The following is a 25,101-nucleotide window of genomic DNA, read 5'->3' as shown; positions in this document are numbered from 1 at the left end:
GCCCGCGATCGAGGAGATTGAGGGATGTCGCAATAGAAATGAGGTTCGTAAATTTTACCAAAAGGTAAAAAAACGTGCCTTGGGTACAAGCCATGAACCGCAGCCTGTAAGGACGATCGGGGGTAGATCCGCAGTCTATGTTGAGAATATGGAAAGCCCAACTACCCGACCTTGACGAAGTGAAAATAGCTATTTCTAAATTTAAGTTAAACAAAGCTGCTGGAGATGACGGCATCGCTGCCGAACTATTCAAAGCATCAGGCGATGACTTGGTAGGGAGCATGCACCAACTGATCTGCAAAATATGGTCGGAAGAAAGCATACCCGATTAGTGGAATCTTAGCATAGAGATCCTCAAAATTGCGCCAACTACAGAGGCATTAGTCTCCTTAACATTGCATATAAGATCCTTTCTGCCGTAATATGTGAACGTCTGAAGCCGTTCGTCAACAACCTGATAGATCCTTATCAGTGGGGCTTCAGACCAGAAAAGTCCTTATCGACCAATTTTTCACACTACGGCAGATCTTGGAAAAAACCCAGGAGCTTCAGATCGATACCAACCATCTCTTTATCGATTTTAAAGCCGCGTATGACAGCATCCATAGGGAAGAGTTCTACAGAGCCTTGTCTAGTTTTGGCATCCCTATAAAACTTACCCGTTGTCGCTGCTTCTTTGGACTAAGAAGGCAATTGAGAAGTAAAGTCCTCTCTCGAGAATCTAAAATCTGGAATGGTAAGACACTCATCATTCCAGTTCTCATTTATGGCGCCGAAGCCTGGACCCTGTCAAAGAAAGATGAGAGCGTTTTAGGATGCTTCGTGCGAAAAAATTCTTCGGTTAATTTTTGGTCCCGTAGATGGAGAATGGAGGAGAAGATTTAACGACGAACTGTACGGGCTCTAGGTCATGTAAAGCGAATGGCCATCAACGATCCAGCAAAGACTGCGACTCAGGTGGGTGAAGACCTCAACCAACTTGGCGTGTGAAACTGGAGACAGCTAGCTAGGGACCGAGCTCGCTTTAGACGCATATTGGTTGAGGCTCACGTCCGCCCCGGACTGTAGCGCCACCTTAAAATGTTTTCATGTCATAAACAAATTTGGAAGTGTTTAATTTGGCCTCACTATTTGAACTGGAGACCATTTCGTCAACTATCAAATGAATATTTTTTAGTTTGGTTTGACATTTTAGAGAGTGACGGTGACGAATGAACAAGTGAATATCATGGTTTGGTTCGAAATACGACCTAAGCTAACTGTCTCTAGTTTCACGCGACTGTTGGTTAGGTCCTTTCCCACCTGCGTGGACTACTTTAGTCTCACTCTTCATCTACTGCGATGTTTCTTGTAATTAAGTTCAAAGATCTTTCGGCTGGAACGTTCCCATTTTGTTTCAAAAACTTGCAGGCAAGATGCAGCTTGAATAAATTCCAGCCGAGAGGCCCAATTTTCGAGATAATGCACTGACCAAAAGTTTCATTTAATATATTGAGGCTTGGAAACCGAACCATTATTTTAGTACTAAATTTTGGCCGCTTTGAAAAAGTTTTTCAGGTCATCTTACGTTAGGTCAAAGTTGTTGTCCGTGATGGAGTAGGGCACCAACCAGTTTAACTTCCTAAAGAAACGCGAGAGACTTAATTCTCCTAGGTAATTCTTGCATTCATATGAGGTGAAGAAATGTTTCCTCCTCTTCTTCATCCATACAGCATCTACAAAAGTCATTTGAGAATACACCTAGCCACTTGGCGTGATTTCCTATTAAACAGTGATTTTTTAAGAGCTTGAGAACTTTAAAAAAAAAAAAGCATAAAATTTGCAAAATCTCATCGATTCTTTATTTGAAACGTTAGATTGGTTCATGACATTTACTTTTTGAAGATAATTTCATTTAAATGTTGACCGCGGCTGCGTCTTAGGTGGTCCATTCGGAAAGTCCAATTTTGGGTAACTTTTTCGAGCATTTCGCCCGGAATAGCCCGAATTTCTTCGGAAATGTTGTCTTTCAAAGCTGGAATAGTTGCTGGCTTATTTGTGTAGACTTTAGACTTGACGTAGCCCCACAAAAAATAGTCTAAAGGCTTCAAATCGCATGATCTTGGTGGCCAACTTACCGGTCCATTCCTTGAGATGAATTGTTCTCCGAAGTTTTCCCTCAAAATGGCCATAGAATCGCGAGCTGTGTGGCATGTAGCGCCATCTTGTTGAAACCACATGTCAACCAAGTTCAGTTCTTCCATTTTTGGCAACAAAAAGTTTGTTAGCATTGAACGATAGCGATCGCCATTCACCGTAACTTTGCGTCCAACAGCATCTTTGAAAAAATACGGTCCAATGAGCCCACCAGCGTACAAACCACACCAAACAGTGCATTTTTCGGGATGCATGGGCAGTTCTTGAACGGCTTCTGGTTGCTCTTCACTCCAAATGCGGCAATTTTGCTTATTTACGTAGCCATTCAACCAGAAATGAGCCTCATCGCTGAACAAAATTTGTCGATAAAAAAGCGGATTTTCTGCCAACTTTTTTAGGGCCCATTCACATTCATTGCAAGCGTTGCTCGTTAGTAAGTCTATTCATGATGAAATGTCAAAACATACTGAGCATCTTTCTCTTTGACACCATGTCCGAAATCCCGCGTGATCTGTCAAATACTAATGCATGAAAATCCTAACCTCAAAAAAATCACCCTTTAGATAGCGCCCGGTTACGACACCGATTATCGAACTTATATGCGATCTTCTTAAAGAGATACCAAGCACCTTAAGCACCTTAAATCTAAGGCAGTTCACAAGTTTTTTGTTACCATTAGTATTCATATAGTAATAAATAAGCCAAACGTGGTAGAATGGCTTGTAATGTACCATTTCTGGCGAGTTTAACTGCGTTACAATTTCCTGAAATGTCTCTATGGCCCCACACCCAGCAAAGGCGAATATTATACTTTTATGCCATTCATTAATGATGATCAACGTTATTCAGAAGTAAGTCTTATCATTTAAGAAATAGTTAACAAAACTAAACATAAACCAAGTGACAGCTGTCAAAATGACCAATTTTGGAGAAAGTATTGCCAGATTGAAACCACACATTAAAAAAAAAGAACTATTACTTAGTCCATTAGATTAGTCAAGATTTCTAGCAGACAACAACTGTCAGTGTCAGAATTTCCTTTGATTTAAAAAAGAAACCACTAGATGGCGCAAACTATATTTGAGCAAACTGATATCAAGCTTCCGAAAGTTGAAAAACTTGCACTGTTATTGACTTATCTTTCGTTTAAACTTAGTATCTTAACGGGCTTATAATGTAAAGTGATAAATGGTTCCTTAAGATCTTAGAGATTTTATTTCAAAAATAAAAAATAGGGTAAATTGCATCTAAAATACTTACTACTGAATTTTATAAAATTTGGTTATATATTTTCTTATGATTTTTGAATTTCAATTTTAACCGTTGCAAGTTGCATTTTTTTAATTTTGTTTTATATATTTTTTTATTTTAGCTCAATAAGGGCATTTCGAGAGTTGCTCTATCTGAATCCAGATTATCCACGTGCCAATGAAGCTCACCTGCGTCTTGGATTTATGTTCAAAGTGAATGGCGAATATAAGTCATCGTTGAAACACCTGCAACTAGCTTTAATCGACACAGCACCGTGCACCTTTACAAAACTTCAAAGTAAGTACCTTCAAGCTATAAGTATATATATATAAAGACACATAATACTAGTTACATAGTTCCTTCCTTATTTTTGTTTTGCTTTGGTTGCAACAATCCTGAATTGAAAATGATGTGGAAATCATATCTGTATGAGATTCTTAGGGAAGTTGTAGGTTTTTGTTCGTAAGGTAAGGTAAGGTATATATAGTTGTTGGACGCCCGGCCGCGCGTATAAATGTGCATTTGAGGACCGCGCACGTCAACAACATTTTACGCATTTTATTTTTGTATCTTTTTTTTTTACTTAACTCCAAATTTGCATTTTGTGGATACATCATCAGAGAAGTTTCTTGCAGATTTTGTATCTTTTTACCTTAGGGCTTCTTTTCTTTTTTGTTGGACTTGATGTAATTATGTTGTGTTGATGGTTCTCTTCTGCGATGGTCATAAAGTATCATCTGAGTTAATGATAATCGGTAGTGATATGGAACCCCATATTAAAGAAAAATGTCATTTGGAATTATGTTGGTTGTTGTCTGGGTCGGGACTCGTGGAGGAAGTGTGTGTGTTGTGTTATGGGCAGCAAAATAAGGATAATTTAATTGGAGTTGACATAATTTTTCACACCTCTAACCGGTTGAATTGATTTTCTTTTTTGTCGTCATCGTCTCTGTTGTTGAATGATATGATCGTCATTTAAAGTGCATCGTTAATTTTATGATTTTATTAAAAAATAAAAATGGACCAGATGTTCTATTGTTTATTCAAATCATGTATAAAACGCTGACGGCTTTTGGCAGAAGGCAGGATGAGGCTTTGGCACGTGGTAAAGCTAATGAGATCATACTTTAGATATATTTATTTTTACAGCACTTTTAATATGGATGGATTGGGTGTTGAGACATGTAAATGGTTTTAATTAAGCGATGTCACATGTTATGATCGAACTTGCGTGTGGCATCAGACGTGATATGTTTTAAAAACTAACCTGAAACCCGGAGATGAGCGAAAGTGATGATATTCAATTTAAATTATGTATGTGATTTTTCAAGATCAATTGTTTGCTTATTGAAAATGCATTAAACAGGGTCGGAAGGGAGGGCGATAACATAACCTAACCCAGCTGCGGCTGTACCTCAAAAGATTCATAAGATTAGTCAATTTTGGCACACTCTTTCCAACATCAAAGAGGGCTTGTCGCTATAGACATGGGCCTTAACAAAGGTCCACGAAAAATATTCTTTAGAGAGACTTAAAATCACACGATCTAAGCGTGAAATTGACTCTTCACGTACTTTCCTCTCAATTGGTTAAAATTCACGCGTTCTTTGTCATTTAGGTTAAGTTCTTCTATATTGCGAAAAAAAAGTTTATAATGATTCTGTCAGCAGTTAATCTATAACAAATCGTGATGAATTCGTAGCTCTTGTAATGCTTCCAGGTCCTTTTCACTCCAAATATGACAGTTTCGCTTGTTCACGTATCCATTCAACCAGAAATGAGATTCGTCACTGATAAAAAAAAAAGTGGATCTTTGGTCGACTTTTTAAAAGCCCAACAATTTGTCGTTGTGGTTTTAACTTCAATTCTTGAACCAGATGTATTTTGAAAGCTTAATCTACTTAATACTTGATAGGAACCGCGCCGAATCGGTAATTCACGGTTAATGTCCAACAATGAAAATTTGGTACGTAACTTAGTCACAATATACCCCGAGTAGCCGCGTCAGGAGGAGGTTGTTCATAAGACTACTTACTTACATACTTACTTAAGGTGGCGCTACAGTCCGGGGCCTCAGCCAACAAGCGTCTCCAGCTAGCTAGACCTTCCGGGCTGGAGCGTTGATGTCCATCCGCTCTGCATGACCTAGCCAACTAAGCCGTTGGACTTTAATTCTGCTTACTAGGTCAGTGTCGCTGTACAGCCCGTACAGTTCGTCGTTATATCTTCTCCTCCATTCTCCATCTATGCGTACGGGACCAAAAATCACCCGAAGAATTTTTCTCTCGAAGCAGCCTAAGACGCTCTCATCTTTCTTTGACAGGGTCCAGGCCTCAGCGCCATAAATGAGAACCGGTATGATAAGTGTCTTAAAGATGGTGATTTTACATGCTCGAGAGAGGACTTTACTTCTAGATTGCCTTCTAAGTCTAAAGAAGCAGCGATTTGCAAGAGTTATTCTTCGTTTGATTACAGCGCTGGTGTCGTTGTCTGCATTCATAGCGGTGCCTAGGTAGACAAAGTCCTTAACTACCTCAAAGTTATAGCTGTCCATGGTGACGTTTTGTCCAAGACGTCGTCGTTCAGTGTCCTTTTTTGATGACAGCATATACTTGGTCTTGCCCTCATTGACCACTAAGACCATCTTCTTCGCTTCCGTCACAATGCTGAAAAACGATATACTTACATCACGCTTTGATCTTCCAATTATGTCAGTATCATCTGCGTATCCGAGTAATTGGATGGACCTTTGGAAGATTGTGCCTCTAGTGTTGACGGTTGAGTTTTGCACAATTCTTTCCAGAACGATGTTGAAGAAGTCGCATCACAGTGCATCGCCTTGTCTAAAACCTTTTTTGACATCAAATGCATCGGTAAGATCTTTTCCGACCTTGATAGAGCAGCGTGCATTCTCCATCGTCATTCTGCACAAACGGATAAGTTTGACAGGGATGCCAAAACTGGACATTGCTCGGTAGAGCTCTTCCCTATAGATGCTGTCATATGCGGCTTTAAAATCGATAAAGAGATGGTGGGTATTGATTTGAAGCTCCTGGTTTTTTTCCAAGATCTGCCGTAGTGTGAATATTTGGTCGATAGTGGACTTTCCTGGTCTAAAGCCACACTGAAAGGGACCAATCAGGTTGTTGACGAATGGCTTCAGACGTTCACATAATACGGCAGAGAGGATCTTATATGCAATGTTAAGGAGACTGATGCCTCTGTAGTTGGCGCAGTTTAGAGAATCTCTATGCTAAGATTCCACTCATCGGGTATGCTTTCTTCCGACCATATTTTGCAGATGAGTTGGTGCATGCTCCGTACCAAGTCATCGCCTGATGCTTTGAATAGTTCGGCAGCGATGCCGTCAGCTCCAGCTGCTTTGTTTAACTTAAATTTAGAAATAGCTATTTTCACTTCGTCAAGGTCGGGTAGTTTGGCTTTCCATATTCCCAACATAGACTGCGGATCTACCCCGATCGTCCTTACAGGCTGCGGTTCATGGCTTGTACCCAAGGCAGGTTTGTTTACCTTTTGGTAAAATTTACGAACCTCATTTCTATTGTGACATCCCTCAATCTCCTCGATCGCGCGCTTCTCATGCTCTCTTTTTCCGTCTAAGAAACCGGTGCTCCTCTCTTCTCTTCTGCTCGTAGAGCCTGCCAGCAGCTCTGGTCCTCCTGAGCGCCATTTTGTATGCCTGTTGATTCGCTGCGTGCGCTTGCCGGCATTCGTCGTCAAACCAGGGGTTTCGCTGTGGTGGCCGTGTGAAACCTAGCACTTCAGAGGCGCCATCTCTGATGGCTGCAAGGCAGTGTTGCCACTGGTTTTTAATGCTTAATGCAGGCAACATAGGACTCCTTAAGAGGTTATTAGTGACTCCATCGGAAAAGGACATGGCAGTCTCCTGCGATTGTAGCCGTCTAACGTCAAATATTCTCACAGTACTTCCTTGTTTTGGCTATATCCGTAGCCGTACCTTGGCTACAACAAGGTAGTGTTCTGAGTCAATGTTGGCCTCTCGGAATGTTCGGATATACTGGATACTGGAGAAGTGTCGTGCGTCGATCGCAATGTGGTCAATCTGGTTGACGGTTGATTGATCAGAAGATTTCCATATCCCTTGTGGATATTGAGATGTGTAAACTGCGTACTAGCTACCAGAACGTCTCGCCCCGCAACGAAATCGACCAGCCTGAATCCGTTGTCGGAGGTGGTGTCGTGCAGCCTGTATCTCCCGATTATGCCACCAAAGATGTCTTCTCTTCCTTGCTTGGCATTAAAATCTCCTAAGACAATGTCATAGCCAGGGCACTGCTCATATGTCTTGTCCAAGAGCTCGAAGAATATGTCTTTGGTGTCTTCATCTTTCTCCTCTGTTGGGGCATGCGCGCATATTAGGCTTATGTTGGCGAATTTAGACTTGATGCGGATTGTCGTGATGCGCTCGCTCACACTGTTGAAACTCAAGACTTTTTGCCTGAGTCTAGTTCCAACAACAAATCCTCACCCAAATAGACGCTGTCTTTGTTCTCGGTAGCAGTCGCCGTAGTAGATATCGCAGTCTTTTAGTTTTCGTTTGCCCGGTCCATCCCATCGCACTTCTTGGAAGGCTGTAATATCTGCCTTGCAGCAGTTTAGGGCTTCCGCTAATTGTTCGGCTGCACGTGGTCTGTTAAGTGACCTAACATTCCACGTACATATCCGAAGTTCGTTGTCCTTATTTCGTTTGCGTGGGTTGTCAACAGTGAATCCATCCGTATCCGAGGCTTGTTGGTGCTTCGAAACTTAAGGTATTTTTACGTGGCCAGAAAGTCACCCCGACGGCACAACCCCCAACCTGGAGGGCCTGATCCTTAGTATAACTCCAACTAAGGGGAGCCGGATAAACCGCTCCTTACAGGCCTGGGCTCCGAATATGTCGAAGAAGCCCTATAAGGTGTTCACTAAGTAGTTCAACCTTCGTGGAACTGTAGACTCCACCGTTGATTCTATCTCGAGAATTCGTCCGCTGCCGCCTAAAAACCTGTGGACGCTTGTCTCCTCTTGAATGCACATATCTACCATTTGAACATCTTTCATAAGACTATTGAAAGTTAAATTATAGACCAAACTGTCTTTAGATTTAAACGCCAAGTTGGTTGAGGTTCTTCCCCGCTTTTGTTTGCCATCTTTTCTTTGGTTTTTGAACTACCTGTATAAAAATGGATTGACTCATTTTCTAGGAACGTACTATCGTCCCAGAAAGATCTGGGAGGTATACAAATCTGGAAATTTCTGTCGAATTGCAGTTGTGCTTTGGAATTGATTCTAAATACCTAAGAATTACGGAGTGGCCAATGTTGTTATTAATCTACTGCGACAAAGCTTTGAAGCAAATAGCAGAGCTTTAGCCTCGTCTAAGCAACGTCGTTCGCATAGGTTATCACTCTGAAGCCCTCCGCCTCCAGACTAGTTAGGATTTCATTCCACATAGGTCCCAGAGGAGAGGGGGTAGAACACCACCTTGCGCTGTTAGTGCAGATGTGTCCACGTTGTTAAAGGGACCTTCGATGTCAAGGAAAGTAACCATAGTGAACTCTTTATGATGGAGGGAATATTCAACGGTGCGTACTTAAGTGTGTAACGCTGTTTCCACCGATTTACCTTTACAGTAGGCATGTTGAGACGAAGACAGAAGTCTTGTATCGATACTTGCCCTTAAATGGATATCAATCAATCTTTCCAAGATCATAAGAAGGAATGATGATAGAATTATAGGTCGTAGATCTTTAGGATTGACTTGCGAGCATTAACCTGCTTTGGGTATAAAAACAACTTTAATTTGTCTCCATACCGAGGGAACATGTACCAGGTAAAGGCAGCTGGTAAAAATTGCCTCAAGGATTGGTGCAATTATGTCAGAAGTCTTTTGTAGCTCGGCTGGTATTATTTTATGTGGTCCTGCAGATTTAAATGGTTTGAAGCTGTTGAGAGCCCATTGTAGCTTGTCCCTTGAGCTTGTATATATCTGTTGCAAGTTTCGGTAAGAGAACTACCAGGAAAATGAATTTCCAATACTAAGTTCAGCGATTCATTACTTGAATTTGTCCAGGAGCAGTTTGCGTTTTTCAAGCAGCTTGGCATCGCTGGATTAGTTGAAAGGATAGAGCCTTCAGAAGTTTCTTCTATCGTGCCACAGAAGGATTGCCAAAAAGATCGCTTAGATTTCCGTAGTGCCTTCTTTTAAATTCTTAGGTATTCTTTGTAAGAGTCCCAGTGAGAGGCTAGTCTTGCGTTTTTGGCTCGGTTGAAGAGTTTCCTGCATTCTTTCCTGCCTCTAGTCTAGACAATTGAGTTTTGCACAATTCTTTCCGAAAAAATGTTGAAGAAATCACAAAACAGTGCATTGCCTTGTCAAAACCTTTTTTAACATTAAATGCATTGGTGAGATATTTTCCGACCCTTAATAGAGCAGCGTGCATCGATCCATCGTCATTCTGCAAAAACGGATAAGTTTGACAGGGATGCCAAAACTTGGCAGGCTTTCACATAGTAAGGCAGAAAGGATCTCAAATGTCATATTCAGGACGCTAATGCCTCTGTATTTGGCGCAGTGTAGAGAGTTTCCTTTCTGGAGGATGGGGAAAACTATGCTGATATTCAACTCATCGGGCTACTTAGGGCCATATTTTGCAGATGGGTTGGTGCATACTCCTTACTTAGTTAACGCCTTCTGTTTTAAATAATTCGGCAGCGAAGTGAAGAGATATAGCTTTCTTCACTTCGTCGAGGCTGGGTTAGCAGAATTCATTCACTATAACAATGAAACCGATTAATAATAAGGTTATAATTATCACTACTTATCTAACTTCTTCTAAGAGCTTGAATTTTTCCACCAGTTTCACTATTGTTGGCCAAGAAAGTGCACAGTTTTCAAGTGAACTTAATGATGTCGAATGGCAACCACAGAAAGTCTACGATGTCTTCTTCCCGATTTCGAAATAAGCAATTAATCTATGCATTTGGAGGAATTGTGTGAATTTGTGTTTCCTTAAAAACTTTAATTTTGATAGCAGCATTGTCAAAATTAAAATCTTATTGCCAACGGTCTTCCTGGCTTCCTGCTTTAATTCATGGTGTAAGCTATTAGTTTGCGAAACTAGATCCTAATTCAAATAAATCAGATAACTCTTCCTAATTCGTCAAATTGACTTTTCCCCATCTTTCGGTTTATTGGTCATATAAGCTTTGCATTAATCTCGTTTGGAAACTATCAAAGATCTAAAAGACTTTGTTCTCATCTTCAAAAACCTGAAAAATGCTGAAAACTACGATTGGAATTTATTGAAATCAGGAGATTCTAAAAATCTTTGACTCAAATTTCTGTAAACCAAATTTTCGAGCTATTAAAAAAGCTATTCCGAAAACGAGAATGTGAAAAATTCCAAATAAAATTTCATTTAAGAAAGCCTCATCCATTAGCCCACAACCTTTTGGACATCAAATTGTATCACTTTCATTTAAACTAAAACAAACCACAGTCGAACCTTATTTTGCTACAAAATGTCTCAAGTAAAAGAAATAATTTAAATTGTGGTCACAAAATCATCAAGACGCTAAATTGTTTCGAGTCGAAGAAGGACAAAAAAAATAAACAAAGTTTTTCAATGAGTACGCATTTTCGAAATAAACTAAATTTCCGATAGTCTCCAAAGACTCCACAATCCGCATCCTTCAATCCTAATTAGCCATAAATCATGTTTGTTCCATTTGCGATGATTAACATCTTCTACGACTAAGACCAAGACCACGATGATGATGATGATGATGAGGATGGTGATGAGGATGACGAAGGAAAAGGCTACAAAGACGTATTGTGGCTTTTCGACATAATAGTATCTGGCTGCCGATTTTCGCTTTTTCCTCTCTTAATTCGTGAAATGCTGATGTGTTCTTATGAAATGTGTGCACCGATTATGGTCCCTTTTATTTTGTTTTGCTGTTTTTCAAATAATACAGTAGAATCAAGACTTTGCAAACGCATTTAGGTAGGTAGATAGGGATATCCTTCTTCCCCCGTTTAGAAGAATACCTACCAACAAAAAAAAAACCTCACAAGTCTAGAATTAGTAACGTCTTTGACCTCAATCATGGTCGCAGTCTTTTTCTTTGCAAGGCACAAGGCACAAAACGCCTTCAAAAAAAAAATAACAAAAGCCTTAAACTTCAACTCAAAGGGCTGCAGCAACACCACTCCATTGGAAGCATTTTTTTTTGCTGTTAAGTTTTGTTCTTTTATTTTTCGTATTTAAGCATGCATTTTGAATGCGGTACGACGCGGCGGCAACGTGTAACCAAGCCACTAAAAAACTGAAGAGAAAAAATAAAAGACGAGCCATAAAAACGTGTGTTGTGATTTAAGCATGATTTTTATGCGATTTGTGATTTATGCAAAACGAAACGCAGTTTATAAACGATTATCAATTACTCGGCTCAATGCGGTTGGATGCGTTATGGCATTTTCGTCACAACTTGTTGGGTTTTAAATACTTTTTTACTTTTTGGTCTCGAAGTTTTGCTTTTTTATTTTTTCAACTCAAACTTCTACCACAGGTTAACATACGTACATTTTAAAAATAAGCTCCTGTTTAAAGTTTATGTCAGGTCCATAGAGAAATGAGATTTCATTTTCTAAATCCATAATTTAAGTCTCATTCTTATTTTATAGCTGTTGATCCCTTGACATAAAAAGTATCAAATTTTCTTTCACAAACAAAGTGCCTATTCCTTATTCAAAGAAAAACTTTTTTTCCTTCCAAAAATGTGCGTCCTTGAGAGTAAAAACATATTTTGAAAGTACAATAACCTTCCGAAATATATACCCACGTGCTGGGTTAGGTATAGGTATAGTGTATGCTGGAATGTACAGGGTTATCCATTTTGCGATTTCATAAGCACATTATCCATGGATGGCACTTGCATAAAAAATCTCGATATTTTCGGTATGCCAAAAATGCAGAAAGGTGTTTGAATTTTCTTAAACGATGCAAGAAATATTTCATAACTTCTGATCTGGAATTTCTGGGCTGTTGCTCCTGCATATTACTTAATCCTCTTGGATAGTATCGAACTTAAAAATAAATTAGGTGGCGCAACAGTCCATGAAGAACCAAGGCCTAGTGACTTACAACTCTCAACCATTCCTGTGTGCGAGTAATGCTTTCAGAGATGGAAGGGACCTACAGTTTATATGCCGACTCCGATCGGCTAGTTTGAGAAAGCACTTTTTCATGACAAGAATAACTTTGGAGGATTTGTCAATTTCTCGCAAGAAGTAGTACCCGTGAAAAAAGCTAGGTGGCAGAGGCAGGGATTGAACCCAAGACCCCTTGCATGACAGTCCAACGCACTAACCATCACGCTACGGATATCGAACGTAGAGCATTTAAACTGATAAATGATAAAATCATCATAAGTTTACTTCGTTTGAACATCGCCTTAAAGTTTCTTGAGGTACCCTTTTTTATCGTTATTTCAATGTACCCTTTTTTATCGTTATTTTAATGGTTAATGCTCCAGTGAAATAGCCAGCTGCATTCCTCCCCTTAAATAGTTCAACCGAAGTACTTGGGCTTCTAAACGGTGATTTTTTAAGAGCTTGAGAACTTTTTTTTTTTAAAAAAAAACCATAAAATTTGCAAAATCTGATCGATTCTTTATTTGAAACGTTAGATTGGTCCATGACATTTACTTTTTGAAGATAATTTCATTTAAATATTGACCGCGACTGCGTCTTAGGTGGTCCATTCGGAAAGTCCAATTTTGGGTAACTTTTTCGAACATTTCGGCCGGAATAGCCCGAATTTCTTCGGAAATGTTGTCTTCCAAAGCTGGAATTGTTGCTGGCTTATTTGTGTAGACTTTAAACTTGACGTAGCCCCACAAAAAATAGTCTAAAGGCGTCAAATCGCATGATCTTAGTGGCCAACTTACCGGTCCATTCCTTGAGATGAATTGTTCTCCGAAGTTTTCCCTCAAAATGGCCATAGAATCGCGAGCTGTGTGGCATGTAGCGCCATCTTGTTGAAACCACATGTCAACCAAGTTCAGTTCTTCCATTTTTGGCAACAAAAAGTTTGTTAGCATTGAACGATAGCGATCGCCATTCACCGTAACGTTGCGTCCAACAGCATCTTTGAAAAAATACGGTCCAATGATTCCAGCAGCGTACAAACCACACCAAACAGTGCATTTTTCGGGATGCATGGGCAGTTCTTGAACGGCTTCTGGTTGCTCTTCACTCCAAATGCGGCAATTTTGCTTATTTACGTAGCTATTCAACCAGAAATGAGCCTCATCGCTGAATAAAATTTGTCGATAAAAAAGCGGATTTTCTGCCAACTTTTCTATTTAATAAAATTCAATGATTTGCAAGCGTTGCTCGTTAGTAAGTCTATTCATGATGAAATGTCAAAGCATACTGAGCATCTTTCTCTTTGATACCATGTCTAAAATCCCGCGTGATCTGTCAAATACTAATGCATGCAAATCCTAACCTCAAAAAAATCACCCTTTAGAAATGCTCATCAGTATATCCTCGAATCCAACTTCAGGCGTACTATCAAACACAGAGATTCGTTCTTTCGCCGTACTACACGAATGTGTACGCTGTTTTTCCTATGTGGACCGACATCTCCTTTCAAACGCTGTCTCCTCTTTCTAGTGCTCACATTGTGTCTGCATAACAAGGGTAGAAGGCCTTAACAATTCTTATGCGTTGTGGGATAGTTAAGCGATGCATTTTCGTAAATGTCAGACTTTCAACTGAAAAAACAAAATTGGTTTAACAAATGTCAAACTTCAACCTTATACTTTTGATGCCGCAAAATGGATAACCCATTATTTCAAGGTCCTATACCTATTACGCAACATCGTCCCATCCATAGTACTTCTTGGGTATGTACTTAGGGACTATACCCAAAATGAGAAAACAGATGTACCTAATTTTTCTTCTACCACTCACACCCCTCCAAACAAAAAGTTAAAAGACCCGAAGAATACTAACGTCGGTTAGGTACAAAGAGGGTAGGTAGGTATATAGCCCCAAAAAACCAGTGCTGAAAAAGTCCATTAACCTCCGACAAACCTACCGAGATCCAAGATTATAAAAGCCTCCTTCACTCCAAGGAGCAAATACCTATAAAAAGAAAAGAAAGATGGGTGGCAAAATATTCCTTATATATATTTATACATATTTCCATATTATAACAGTTAATGTCTGAATGATGTACATATGTATGTATAGGTATACATTTTTATGTGTATATACGTATCCTTAAACTAACACAATTAGCCATGGTTATTCAGGACAAAACAACAAACAAAAACATCGAGAAACGAAAAAAAAACAAGGATCAGATCCAACAAAAAGTAAATAAAGTATATACCCTAAGGGTTGGGTTTTTTGTTTTTGTTGGGGGGGCTATTAAATTCACCCTTCTTTCTTCATCTCCCTGTTTTTGTAAGTTCTGCCTTGACTGAACCGAATTCTTTTTTACCATCAATCAGCAAATTATATCAAATAATGCCCTCCCAAGTCTCAAAGAACGTCAGAAACGAGAAACGCAAAACGACTACGATAGCTATTTGTTGCCTGGGTTTCTTTTACATATATTTTATAAAGTGCCTATATATCGTAGGTAGGTATACATACATTTTTGCCAGGATAAAGAAATTATTTACTCCTTCTTACGGTTTTGTGTTAAATAAAATTGCTCCAAAAGGTCCAGACGAATGAATTAAAGAAAAAAATATGTAGGTTTTTCTTTTTGTGAAATTTTCCTTTTATTTTTGCTGTTGTTGTTGTTGTTGTTAAGTCTGTTTTATTGGATTCCATTTTCAACCGACGTCGGCACACGTACGCCATCCTTATTCTATTCGTCCTAGAACACAAACCTTACCCCTCGTCACCGCCACTTCGACCTCGTCCGTCGTCAGGGCAAAGAGGTGTGTGCCTAAAATGGGAGAAAAATTTTGAAGCAAAACAAAAAGTCAAAAAAGAAGAGAAAGAAAGAGAGACAGAAAAAAAAAGAGAATACAAATGAAAAAAATAGGATACGTGCTTCGGAAGTCCCTTTGGGGATTTTAAGCGACGACTTCGTCGTCGGGAACACTAAAATTACAATCAAAGGCTAACGGCAGCTGAAACAGGGTTGAAATTGATAAAGATTATCAAGTATCAAGTTTGAAAAAAAAGAATACTCTGAAGGGCGCTCTAATGGTAAAGATGATTGATAAAAAGGGGGTTTTCATGATAAGGATATGTTGGTTTAGTTTTTTACTTTTTAAAGGGTCTTCGAAGGGATAATGTGTGCAACTTGAGATCACTCTGAAAAAATGTGACACCATACCTATCTTAAAGTGGCTGAAAGATCATCAATTTCGTTTTGCCCGTACGTTTTCCTCATTGTGTAGGTAATCAGTTTTAGCAAAAAATAGGGCAGCAAATATTCTATAAGCGGAATCACAGATGCTCTTTTCGGTGCAAAGCAATTATAGGACTTTTTCCGCATTAGACCCAATAATAATTAGTTCATTAAATTTTATGATTGGAATCGATGACGCAGCGGTTAACCCTTAGAAGCATGTTCAAGAGCCTTGGAAATCCATTGGCTTGTTGTCCATGCGAGTAACATGACACCTACTGTACTTGAAATCGTAAACTATTGTAAGGGACGGATCTTCTTTCGCATTCGTGGAGTTTTGAAAGATCTTAATATTTACAAATCCACTGGCCTGGATAGTTTCCTTGCTATTGTTCTGAAAAGGTGTTCTTCAACCCTAGCAGAATCACTTCATAAGTTTTTCCATCTGTCCTACTTTCGAATTGGATGGAAAATATGATTTGTCCAGCCTGCCCCCAAATAGATTGAATCCCCCTCTAACTATATTCCAATTGTACCTAAATCCCTTCTTTCTTAGGTCATGTAAATTTTGGTCAATTTCGGCTTGTAAAATTTCTTGAAGAACGAAAGGCTCTTAATGACCAGCAGGACGAACCAGTAGGTCCAAGGGTGATTTGATAGTTTATCTCACCGAACAGAGGTACATTAATCCTTACATCGTTTTGGAGAACGTAAGGTTTGGTACTTGATATTTCAAAGGGTTTTGATAGATTTTGGCATCAAGCTCTCTTATCGTAAGGATGAATCTTTTATTTTTTGTTTGGGTTAGAAACTACCCTTCGAATCGTTCAATTCAAGTATGAGTAGTATTGGTCGAGTTCAAATCTGATATCCATAAAATAAACACTGGTGTGCCCCAGGGCTCCGTTTTGTCTCCGACACTCTTTCTTGTTTTTATTAATGATCTTTTGTCTGAAACTTATAACCCGCTTAATTGTTTTGGATTATAGTACCCTCATAATCGTTTTTAGATTCTCATCATTGTCCTTCAGATTACTAACGGCATTGTCAACGAGCCCACCCGAATATCGGACGTTGAAGGTCGAGCAGAAAACACTCTTGACTTGTTTCTTACCTCTGACCCTGATAAGTACACTGTTAGTGTTCTATCTCCTCTAGGCACATCTGACCATTGTGTAATATCAGCAAATTTCTCGTGTCAAAACTGTTCAGTTAAAGAAAGAGCTCCTAAGAGAACCGTTTGGCAATACGAGAAAGCCAACTGGGATGGCGCTGATATGATCACAAGTTTAATTCTCCTGGGAATGAGAACTTTTATACCAAACAGGGTTAAAAGTTTTAGACCCAAGGAAAACGCTTGGTTTGATGCGAGCTGTAAAGAGGTTATAAGCCCAAAGAGGTTAGTTTCCGTTGCTATAAATCCAACAGTACTGAGAAAAACCGGAAAAAATTCAAACAAGCCAGGAAGGCCTGCAACGCCCATATTCGACGGACCAAATTTGTACATGACCAAAATTTACGGCAAAAAATACTGCAATGTCCCAAAGGCAGTACAAATTTTTGGTCGTTTGAAAAGAAAACATTCTTCGGTTCCTACGCTCGTTGTCAATGACACTCCTTTTGTTAGCTCTTTAGGGAAAGCTTATCTCTTTGCTAGGCAGTTCGCCGCCAATTCTACGCTGCCAGTGAGTGTTATGACTCCGCCTGTACTTGAGCGAGTTAGTGATTCTATGGGACCAATCTTTTTTCGCACTCATACTGTGGCAAGAGTCCTAAGAGATCTAAACAAACATAAATCCGCTGGTCCGAATGGTATCCCCGCTATTGTTCTGAAGAGGTGTTCTTCAACGCTGGCAAAACCACTGCGTAAGCTTTTTCATCTGTCCTACTCCCCAGGTCTCGTTCCGAGTGGATGAACGGCATTTGTCCAGCCTAATCCCAAAAAAGGCGAATCTTTCTTACCCTCTAACTACCGAGCGATTGCACTTACGTCCCTTCTTTCCAAGGTCATGGAAATTGATTAATTATCAGCTCAAGAAATATCTTGAAGATCGAAAGCTTCTTAATGACCGGCAATAAGGCTTTCGTAGCAATAGGTCCACGGGTGATCTCATGGTTCATCTCACCGAACAGTGGAGCAAATCTTTACATCGTTTTGGAGAAAGTAAGATTATTGCACTTGATATTTCAAAAGTATTTGATAGGGTTTGGCATCAGGCTCTGTTATCGAAAATGCGTGCTCTCGGTTTTCATGAATCCCTGCTTCATTGGATTAGTAATTACCTTTCGGATCGTTCAATACAAGTAGTATTGGATGGATTCAAGTCTGAAAACATAAAATAAATGCTGGTGTGCCCCAAGGCTCTGTTTTATCTCCAACACTCTTTCTCATTTTTATTAATGATCTTCTGTCTGCAACATCTAATCCAATACATTGTTTCGCTGCCGATAATACTCTTAGCTTTTCATATTCGTTTCCAGACTCACATCCCTCTTCTTCGGATGTGGAAGTGCTACGACAAAATATGATAAGTTCATTAAATTCCGACCTAAACAGCATTGTTCCATGAGGTTTAAGAAATCGCGTGGAATTTAATGCTTCGAAAACGCAATGCTGTCTTGTATCGTTAAAGCGAGATATACCCCATTGCCATTATCAATGGATGACACTTGCATCAATGAGACTGAACACCTCGATATTCTCGGTATGTGTGTCACCAACCACCTCTTGTGGAATGATCACATACACGATGTCGCCAAAAATGCCGCAAGGTGTTTAGGTTTCCTTAGGCGATGCAATAAGTATTTCACCCCTTCTGATCTGGCTATTATCTACAAGACTTACATTCGTCCTAAGCTTGAGTACAACTCCCATCTCTGGGCTGGTGCACCTGCAACTTGCTTAAGGCTCTTGGATAGTATTGAACGTAGGACATTTAAATTGATAGATGATAATATCATCATAAGTTCATTTACTTCGCTTGAACATCTTCGTAAGGTCTCTTGTCTGACCCTTTTTTACCTTTTTTTTATCGGCTTATGCTCTAGTGAAATAGCCAGTTGCATTCCTCCCCTTAAACAGTTCCACCGTAATACTCGCGCTTCTAGGAATGCTCATCAGTATACCCTTGAGCCCAACTTCGATCGTACTGTCAAATACAGAGATTCGTTCTTTAGCCGTACTACGCGAATATGGAATGCCTTACCACACTCTGTCTTTCCTAGTCATTGCAATATTCAGCAATTCAAAACCAATGTGCACCGACATCTCCTTTTAAACCCTCTCTCCTCTTCCTAGTGCTCACACTGTGCCTCTGCATAATAAGGGTAGTAATATCCCCTTAAGTGTGTGCTTATTATAAAAAAAAGTATAGGGATTCTTTCTTTAGCCGTACTACACGAATGTGGAACGCTTTCTTAGCATAAAACCGATCTTTGATTTTATTGCACCTGGCGTCGTTGTAATTTTTTTTATAATTACTACATTCCAAAAGACTTCTGATAGAAGAGAGAATGTTTATAGATTTGAATAAAGAAACCAACAATGAAAATAGATCCAGCTCGGTTATGCTTTAAAGATTGAAACGAATATTTACTAGTGGGAACATAAAGAAACTCAAATGCAGTAGAGAAACTAGAGAACCGTCGATATAGAATTGTTTTCAGGAGTTCCTCAAGGCAGCCAGTTTGGTCCTTTGTTATTTTTTTAACTATCAACGATGGTATTAAAGTCATTGATAATTTAACTGTCACTATTTACATGACATAAAAATAATAAAGATTATTTTTACTCCATCTGATTCTGTATTACTCCTAAATGATCTTGAATCATTTCAGACTTTGTGCGAGAAAATTTTGTTAGAACTTAATGTAGTTAAATGCAAATTCATAACATTAACCCGTAACCGGACACATCCCTCCTTCTGAACTTTACTTCTTCATATGATGATACCATTAGTTCTGTCTATTCTCTTCGTGACCTGATCGCTGATATTCTCTTTCTACACTAGCATTTAGCAGGGACTGCAGACTTTACTATTTCTTCTCGTAAAAATTCCTATTTATACTAACCAAAGGAACGTCGAACAGGTCCTCTCTTTCGCATTCTTTATTACCATCAAAATTATCGCCTCTTTTTTAACCTATCACAAAAACGCTGCGCATAGCTAACAACGTGCACCTTTGACTTCCATATCAGTCGTTTCTTCCTAAAAGTTGTTAGTTCATCAAAACGAATGATATTTGATTTAGCATTCTTCAATTCTTTGGCAAAATTCTGTTTCAATCTTTTCGTTCAAAAATCTTTTCTTGTATTCTAAGCGCCTTGATATATTCCAAATGTCCAAATACCTCCCTATTGAGAACGTGCCTTCAGCAGCACCAACCTGCTATTATGTCCTTCTTTTCTTCGTAAGCCAGGGGATAAAATAAAGTACCTATTCAAACTTCTGGTGTATCTTGTTCCTCTTCTTTCTATGAGCATCGAGTTGAGAAATTTATATTACCAGACCAGGAAGACAACTTCTATAGGCAGCAACATAGAATGCAATTATTATGATACCAGTTTCATGTATTTTGTTTTTTATTACCAACAATCATCATCATCGAATTTAGGATTGGTTGTTTTTGTTTGCAAATAAAAGTTTTCCGGAAAATACAATTTATAATTCACCACACCATGAAAATAAACTCAATGGTAATATAAGTTTCCATAACATTATCGTACTTAAGCTGAGTTCATTGTTTGTCTTCAAACGTTCGACGTTAAATGAACTTTTTTGGATTTGAAAGGTCCTTGACAGCGTGGCCTGCAAGCGCCTGTTCCAGGGCTTATATAAATTCATACATAAGTAAAGTTTCAAAATTTCATTATTCTTAGTGAACGTTAAAAACATTTTTAAGACCCGTATTTAATTTTAGACCCTAAAGAGGATAAAGAATATTTGCACAGTAAAACGTGCTTTTCTATTTCTGAACATTTGCCGAACAAAAAACCTTTAAAATACTTTGCTTAAGGCAAAACTCGATTAAGTGAAAAACTCTTGTAACTGAAACATATTTTTAGATAAACTTTGAATTTTGAATTTTTAACACTCTGATTTCTTCTTAATTTGTCACCTTCATCACATCTGACTTTTAAATTTCTGATTCTGTTCGAGTAACTTAAAAACATAAAGTCTAAAATTTTAACTGTGTCCTTTCTTCTCGATTTTTGTCAAAGAAGTTAAGAAATTCACGTCATGTAAAGCAGTATTACCGACTGATCTACAACAAGCCTCGTTTTAGCAAACTTACATGATCCGGTTAGAAACATACAATACTTGTGGAGACTAACAAATAGAGGCGTTGGAGATTCACTACAATTACAAATCTCCATCCTAAGTCAGTTCGAGAATTTTATTTTTCGGAGAATCATTCCTAAACGATGTTTTTAAACACACATTCAAAGACTTGATTTACCTTCTAAATTCGACAAAATGGCTCTAGCGATAACCCGCTTAGACAGCTTTCTCTACGAATCTTTCATATCTTATTCTTCTTATTCATAGGTAAATCGAGTTATGGGTCACGAACGGGAAATGTTGCTTATAACTGCCATATCTACTTACTTACCTTCCTACATAAGCATACTTGGCTTCGGCCTCTCAATCAAACTTCGAAAAAATATTTAAATTATTATTGTTAACTTCCCATAAGAAGTGATCGGTAGGATTTTTCGAATTCAAAATGTTGACATTTCTTGACATTTCAAGGTCCCAACAATACCGTAAGGATACAAACTTTTCCCACTCACTAGTGACTTCGAATATTCCAGTGTCCCATATTGTCGGTGTAGCCTAGCAGAGCGAACTGGACCCCTTACCGGTATGGGCGTAAGGCAGAGCGTCACCCCTCCACCAAAAAGCTTCTACTTGAGCGTCGAACTTGACGAGTTGTAGAAGCTGAGTTAGGTCAATGATTTTCAAGAAATTTCTCCAGATGAGACCTGAAACTAAAGGGCGTTCATAACCTCTAGCTTCTACCCCTCCACATAGGCACGGCAGCATACACCATCTGCTGCACTAGACACCCTACTCTACCTAGCACTTCTTGACTTGATATACTTATCAAAGAGAATCAATTTCAAATCACACATACTACACTATCCGCCAACTACAATTCGAAAAAAACTTCCACATTTCTTTAGCTTCCACATCTTTCTGGGAGGATAGGGCTTGCTGGAAGACGAATTAATCGTGTATTCTTAACGACTAATTTAAGTCTCTCATTCGGCCTTGCCAATCATTGTAGCGTGTTCCAGGCGAAAATTTTGGCAATGAAGATATTCTTGTCCTCTCTTAAAGCAATCGTGATATCAACATGTGATATCCGTATTTTCTCAGATAGTCAGGCCGCTTTTAAACATCTGAGCTCTGTCGCTATAAAAGTCTATAACAGTCCATAACTCTCGAACGTTTCTAATAGAGACGTCACCTTTGCTGGGTGCCGGGTCATATAACATTCCAAGAAATTGTCGATCTCAATGATATTAACATAATCAGTCTTTTACGTTTTGGAAGAAGGCCCTATCACAATGTATCAATAAACTGACCTAAGTGTGTCGTACTCCATCTCGAACAGCAAATTTACCGTAACCTAACAAAAGGTTCCTAGAATCTAAATTAAGGGTTTTTAAAAAGTTGAATTCGAAATAACTTTTGCCCTTGATTCACTTCTAACGTGTAAACCAGCATGAAAAACAGAAACAAACTACATAGTAGATGGAAGCGTAGACCAACACCTGTTAACTGGAGAGCATTTACTGTAGCCCGTAATCAAGCGACAACTATAATCCGATCATCCAAAATCAACTATTATGCCTCCAAACTCAATACCTCCTTACCACCCAAAAAGCTATGGAGCAACCTAATTAAGATTGGTGTCTGCAAAGATATAGGAGCTCAATGTTCTCTGGACCCGGATGAGCTCAATGATAATTTCCTTGGTGAGTCGGTTTCTGTTGCTGATTTTGAAGCAAATACTACACTTAACTCCTTGAACAATGTGCCTAAGCTGAAGGATTTTGATGTTGTTAGTGAAGATGATATTCTAAAATGTGTGAAGGCTATCAAGTCTGGCTCTGTTGGTGATACCTTCGTTTCGTTAAACTCATACTTCCACTAATATTCCCTCGCTCTTGGAAAATTGCAAGCGTTCTTCCAACGGTTAAGAAGCGTGACTCTAATTCTCCAACTGATTTTAGACCGATAAGCATCCTACCTTGCCTCTCTAAGGTCTTTGTCATATTTCACTTAACAACCTGCTGTTTGAAAAACAATCGGGTTTCACAGCAAATCATAGCTGCTCTACTGCAATGGTTAATCTTCTTGAAGATGTTAGGGTGGACTATGATAAGGGTCAAATAAATCTCCTTTGCTTACTCGACTTTACAAAGGCCTTTGACAAAGTGAATCACAGTATTCTAAAGTGGAAACTCGTTAACTTCTTCGGCTTCAGTGAGTGGGCATGCTCGCTAATTGGTGACTATCTATCTAACAGATCACAAAGGGTTTTTTTGGGGGGGAAATCTTCAGCTCTTAGACCTGTTACGCAAGGAGTCCCACAGGGTTCGGTTCTTGGTCCAATACTCTTTTGTATGTTCATCAATGATCTGTCTGCTGATGATGTTCAACTCCACCTTGCCAGGCCTTTTCATCAGCTCATTGAACTGTCCCTCTCCATCAACGAGGACCTTAACCAAATTAATGCGTGGTCCATTACAAATGGCCTGTTTTTAAATCCTTCCAAAACCTTAGTCATTTCAATTTTGAAGAAAAAGTTCGATCTCTCTACTTTTCCTAATATTTGGCCAAGTGATCGTTTAATTAAAGTAGTGGATCATTGCACCAGCCTTGGGTATACTATTGACTGTCAGGCTATAGACACACTAATTATGTCATTGGTCGCATTTAGGGACACAAATCCTCCAAAAGTTTTTCTTGTCATAAAAATTTTTTATTAAAAAATAAAAATAATGTTAAAAAGGTTAAGTGATATTTTGAGTTTAAACTTAGCCTTAAAACCCCCGTTTTGTGGTTGTTTTTAGCCTTTTTAAAAAGGTCATATTTTAAAAACCTGATAAGATAGAAACATTTAAAGGCATGATTAGAACTGAGGACATCTTAATCCTTTATATATAAGTATTGTTGAGTTTGTGTCAGTAACAATTCCGATGTGCTTTTTCTTTGTTTCCGAATATCTAACTTGCTTTCTCGACCGATCAGAAACCATTTATTAGGAAAGGAGTACATGTCTGGAACGACGCAGTCAAGCCACCAATATCTTTCGCGATTACAACGATAGAAATCTTGTTCATCTCTGTACTAACATGACTGACATGGAATATTATAGGTACGTTCATTGAGTCGGATAAATAGCCATGTGATTCCAGAATCAAAACGGCCTCGGGAGGCATCAATCCACTCGTAAGGGTGTTTTTGAAGTATCCGGGTTTAGAATAGAAACAAGATCGTTCTCAAAAGCATTTGCCGACCATCCAAACGATTCCTCACAAGGTCCAGAATGACGTTATCAATTCTGGACACACCGGAAGCATCAAATAGTTTCTTGTTAGAATCGTAATGCTGAAAGTCAGAAGTGAGCTTCTGTACATTCGCATGCACGCTCTTAGACATTTTCTCTCGAAAATGTGAAGCTTTTTCATATTGCTCCATACTGCACTCGAGTAAGTCAGAATTGGACTTATAAAAGCTTGATAGCAAATAATCTTCACATCGGATATCAGATAGCTAGAAACGGCGTTTAAGCTTCATAAATGCCGCTCATATAGTACAAATCTGTGTCCAAATGAATGAATAGGTAGGTAGGTAATTAGAAATGTCGATCTCAAGGCGACCTAGCCTGAGATCCAATTAGCGCTGTAGTGCGGCGTGTTGATACCAAAAACTCGTTTGACCTTTGATTGAAAGGGATAGATTTATAGAGAAGCTTTATAGCGATTATGAAAAAAGATTAGGTCTCTAATCTTTGTCTCAGATAGCTCATCAAGTTCGTGAATAAATGCTTTTCCAAAGTATTTCATTCTAGTGTTTGCCAAAGCAGGAAATTTGCAGAGGAAATAGATTATCGTTTCACTTTCTCTTTGGTCACTACAACTACGGCAAAAGGTGTTGGAGGAGATACCCAACTTCTCCGCATGAACAAACCGCAACAAACCTGGCTATGTCTTTCCTTGGAAGAAGATCATTTGTACGGCTTTTATTATAGGTGGGCCATATCTTCCTAGATATAATGCAGTTGGGTAAAT

At 38.9% G+C, this 25,101-nt stretch overlaps 1 protein-coding gene across 4 annotated transcripts in view; it reads left to right on the top strand.

Moving 5' to 3' along the window:
• Window positions 1-25,101, top strand: part of LOC129949307 (lysine-specific demethylase 6A) — a 245,560-nt gene that overhangs the window by 172,506 nt on the left and 47,953 nt on the right. For all 4 annotated transcript variants that reach the window (XM_056060692.1, XM_056060693.1, XM_056060691.1 and 1 more), the window contains one exon: window positions 3,509-3,684. In XM_056060692.1, the coding sequence (XP_055916667.1) occupies window positions 3,509-3,684 (176 nt within the window). The remainder of the gene's footprint in view (window positions 1-3,508; window positions 3,685-25,101) is intronic.

Source organism: Eupeodes corollae, chromosome 3, assembly GCF_945859685.1.
Source record: "Eupeodes corollae chromosome 3, idEupCoro1.1, whole genome shotgun sequence".
Classification (NCBI taxonomy): Eukaryota; Metazoa; Arthropoda; class Insecta; order Diptera; family Syrphidae; genus Eupeodes; species Eupeodes corollae.
This window is presented reverse-complemented; position numbering and strand designations above follow the sequence as displayed.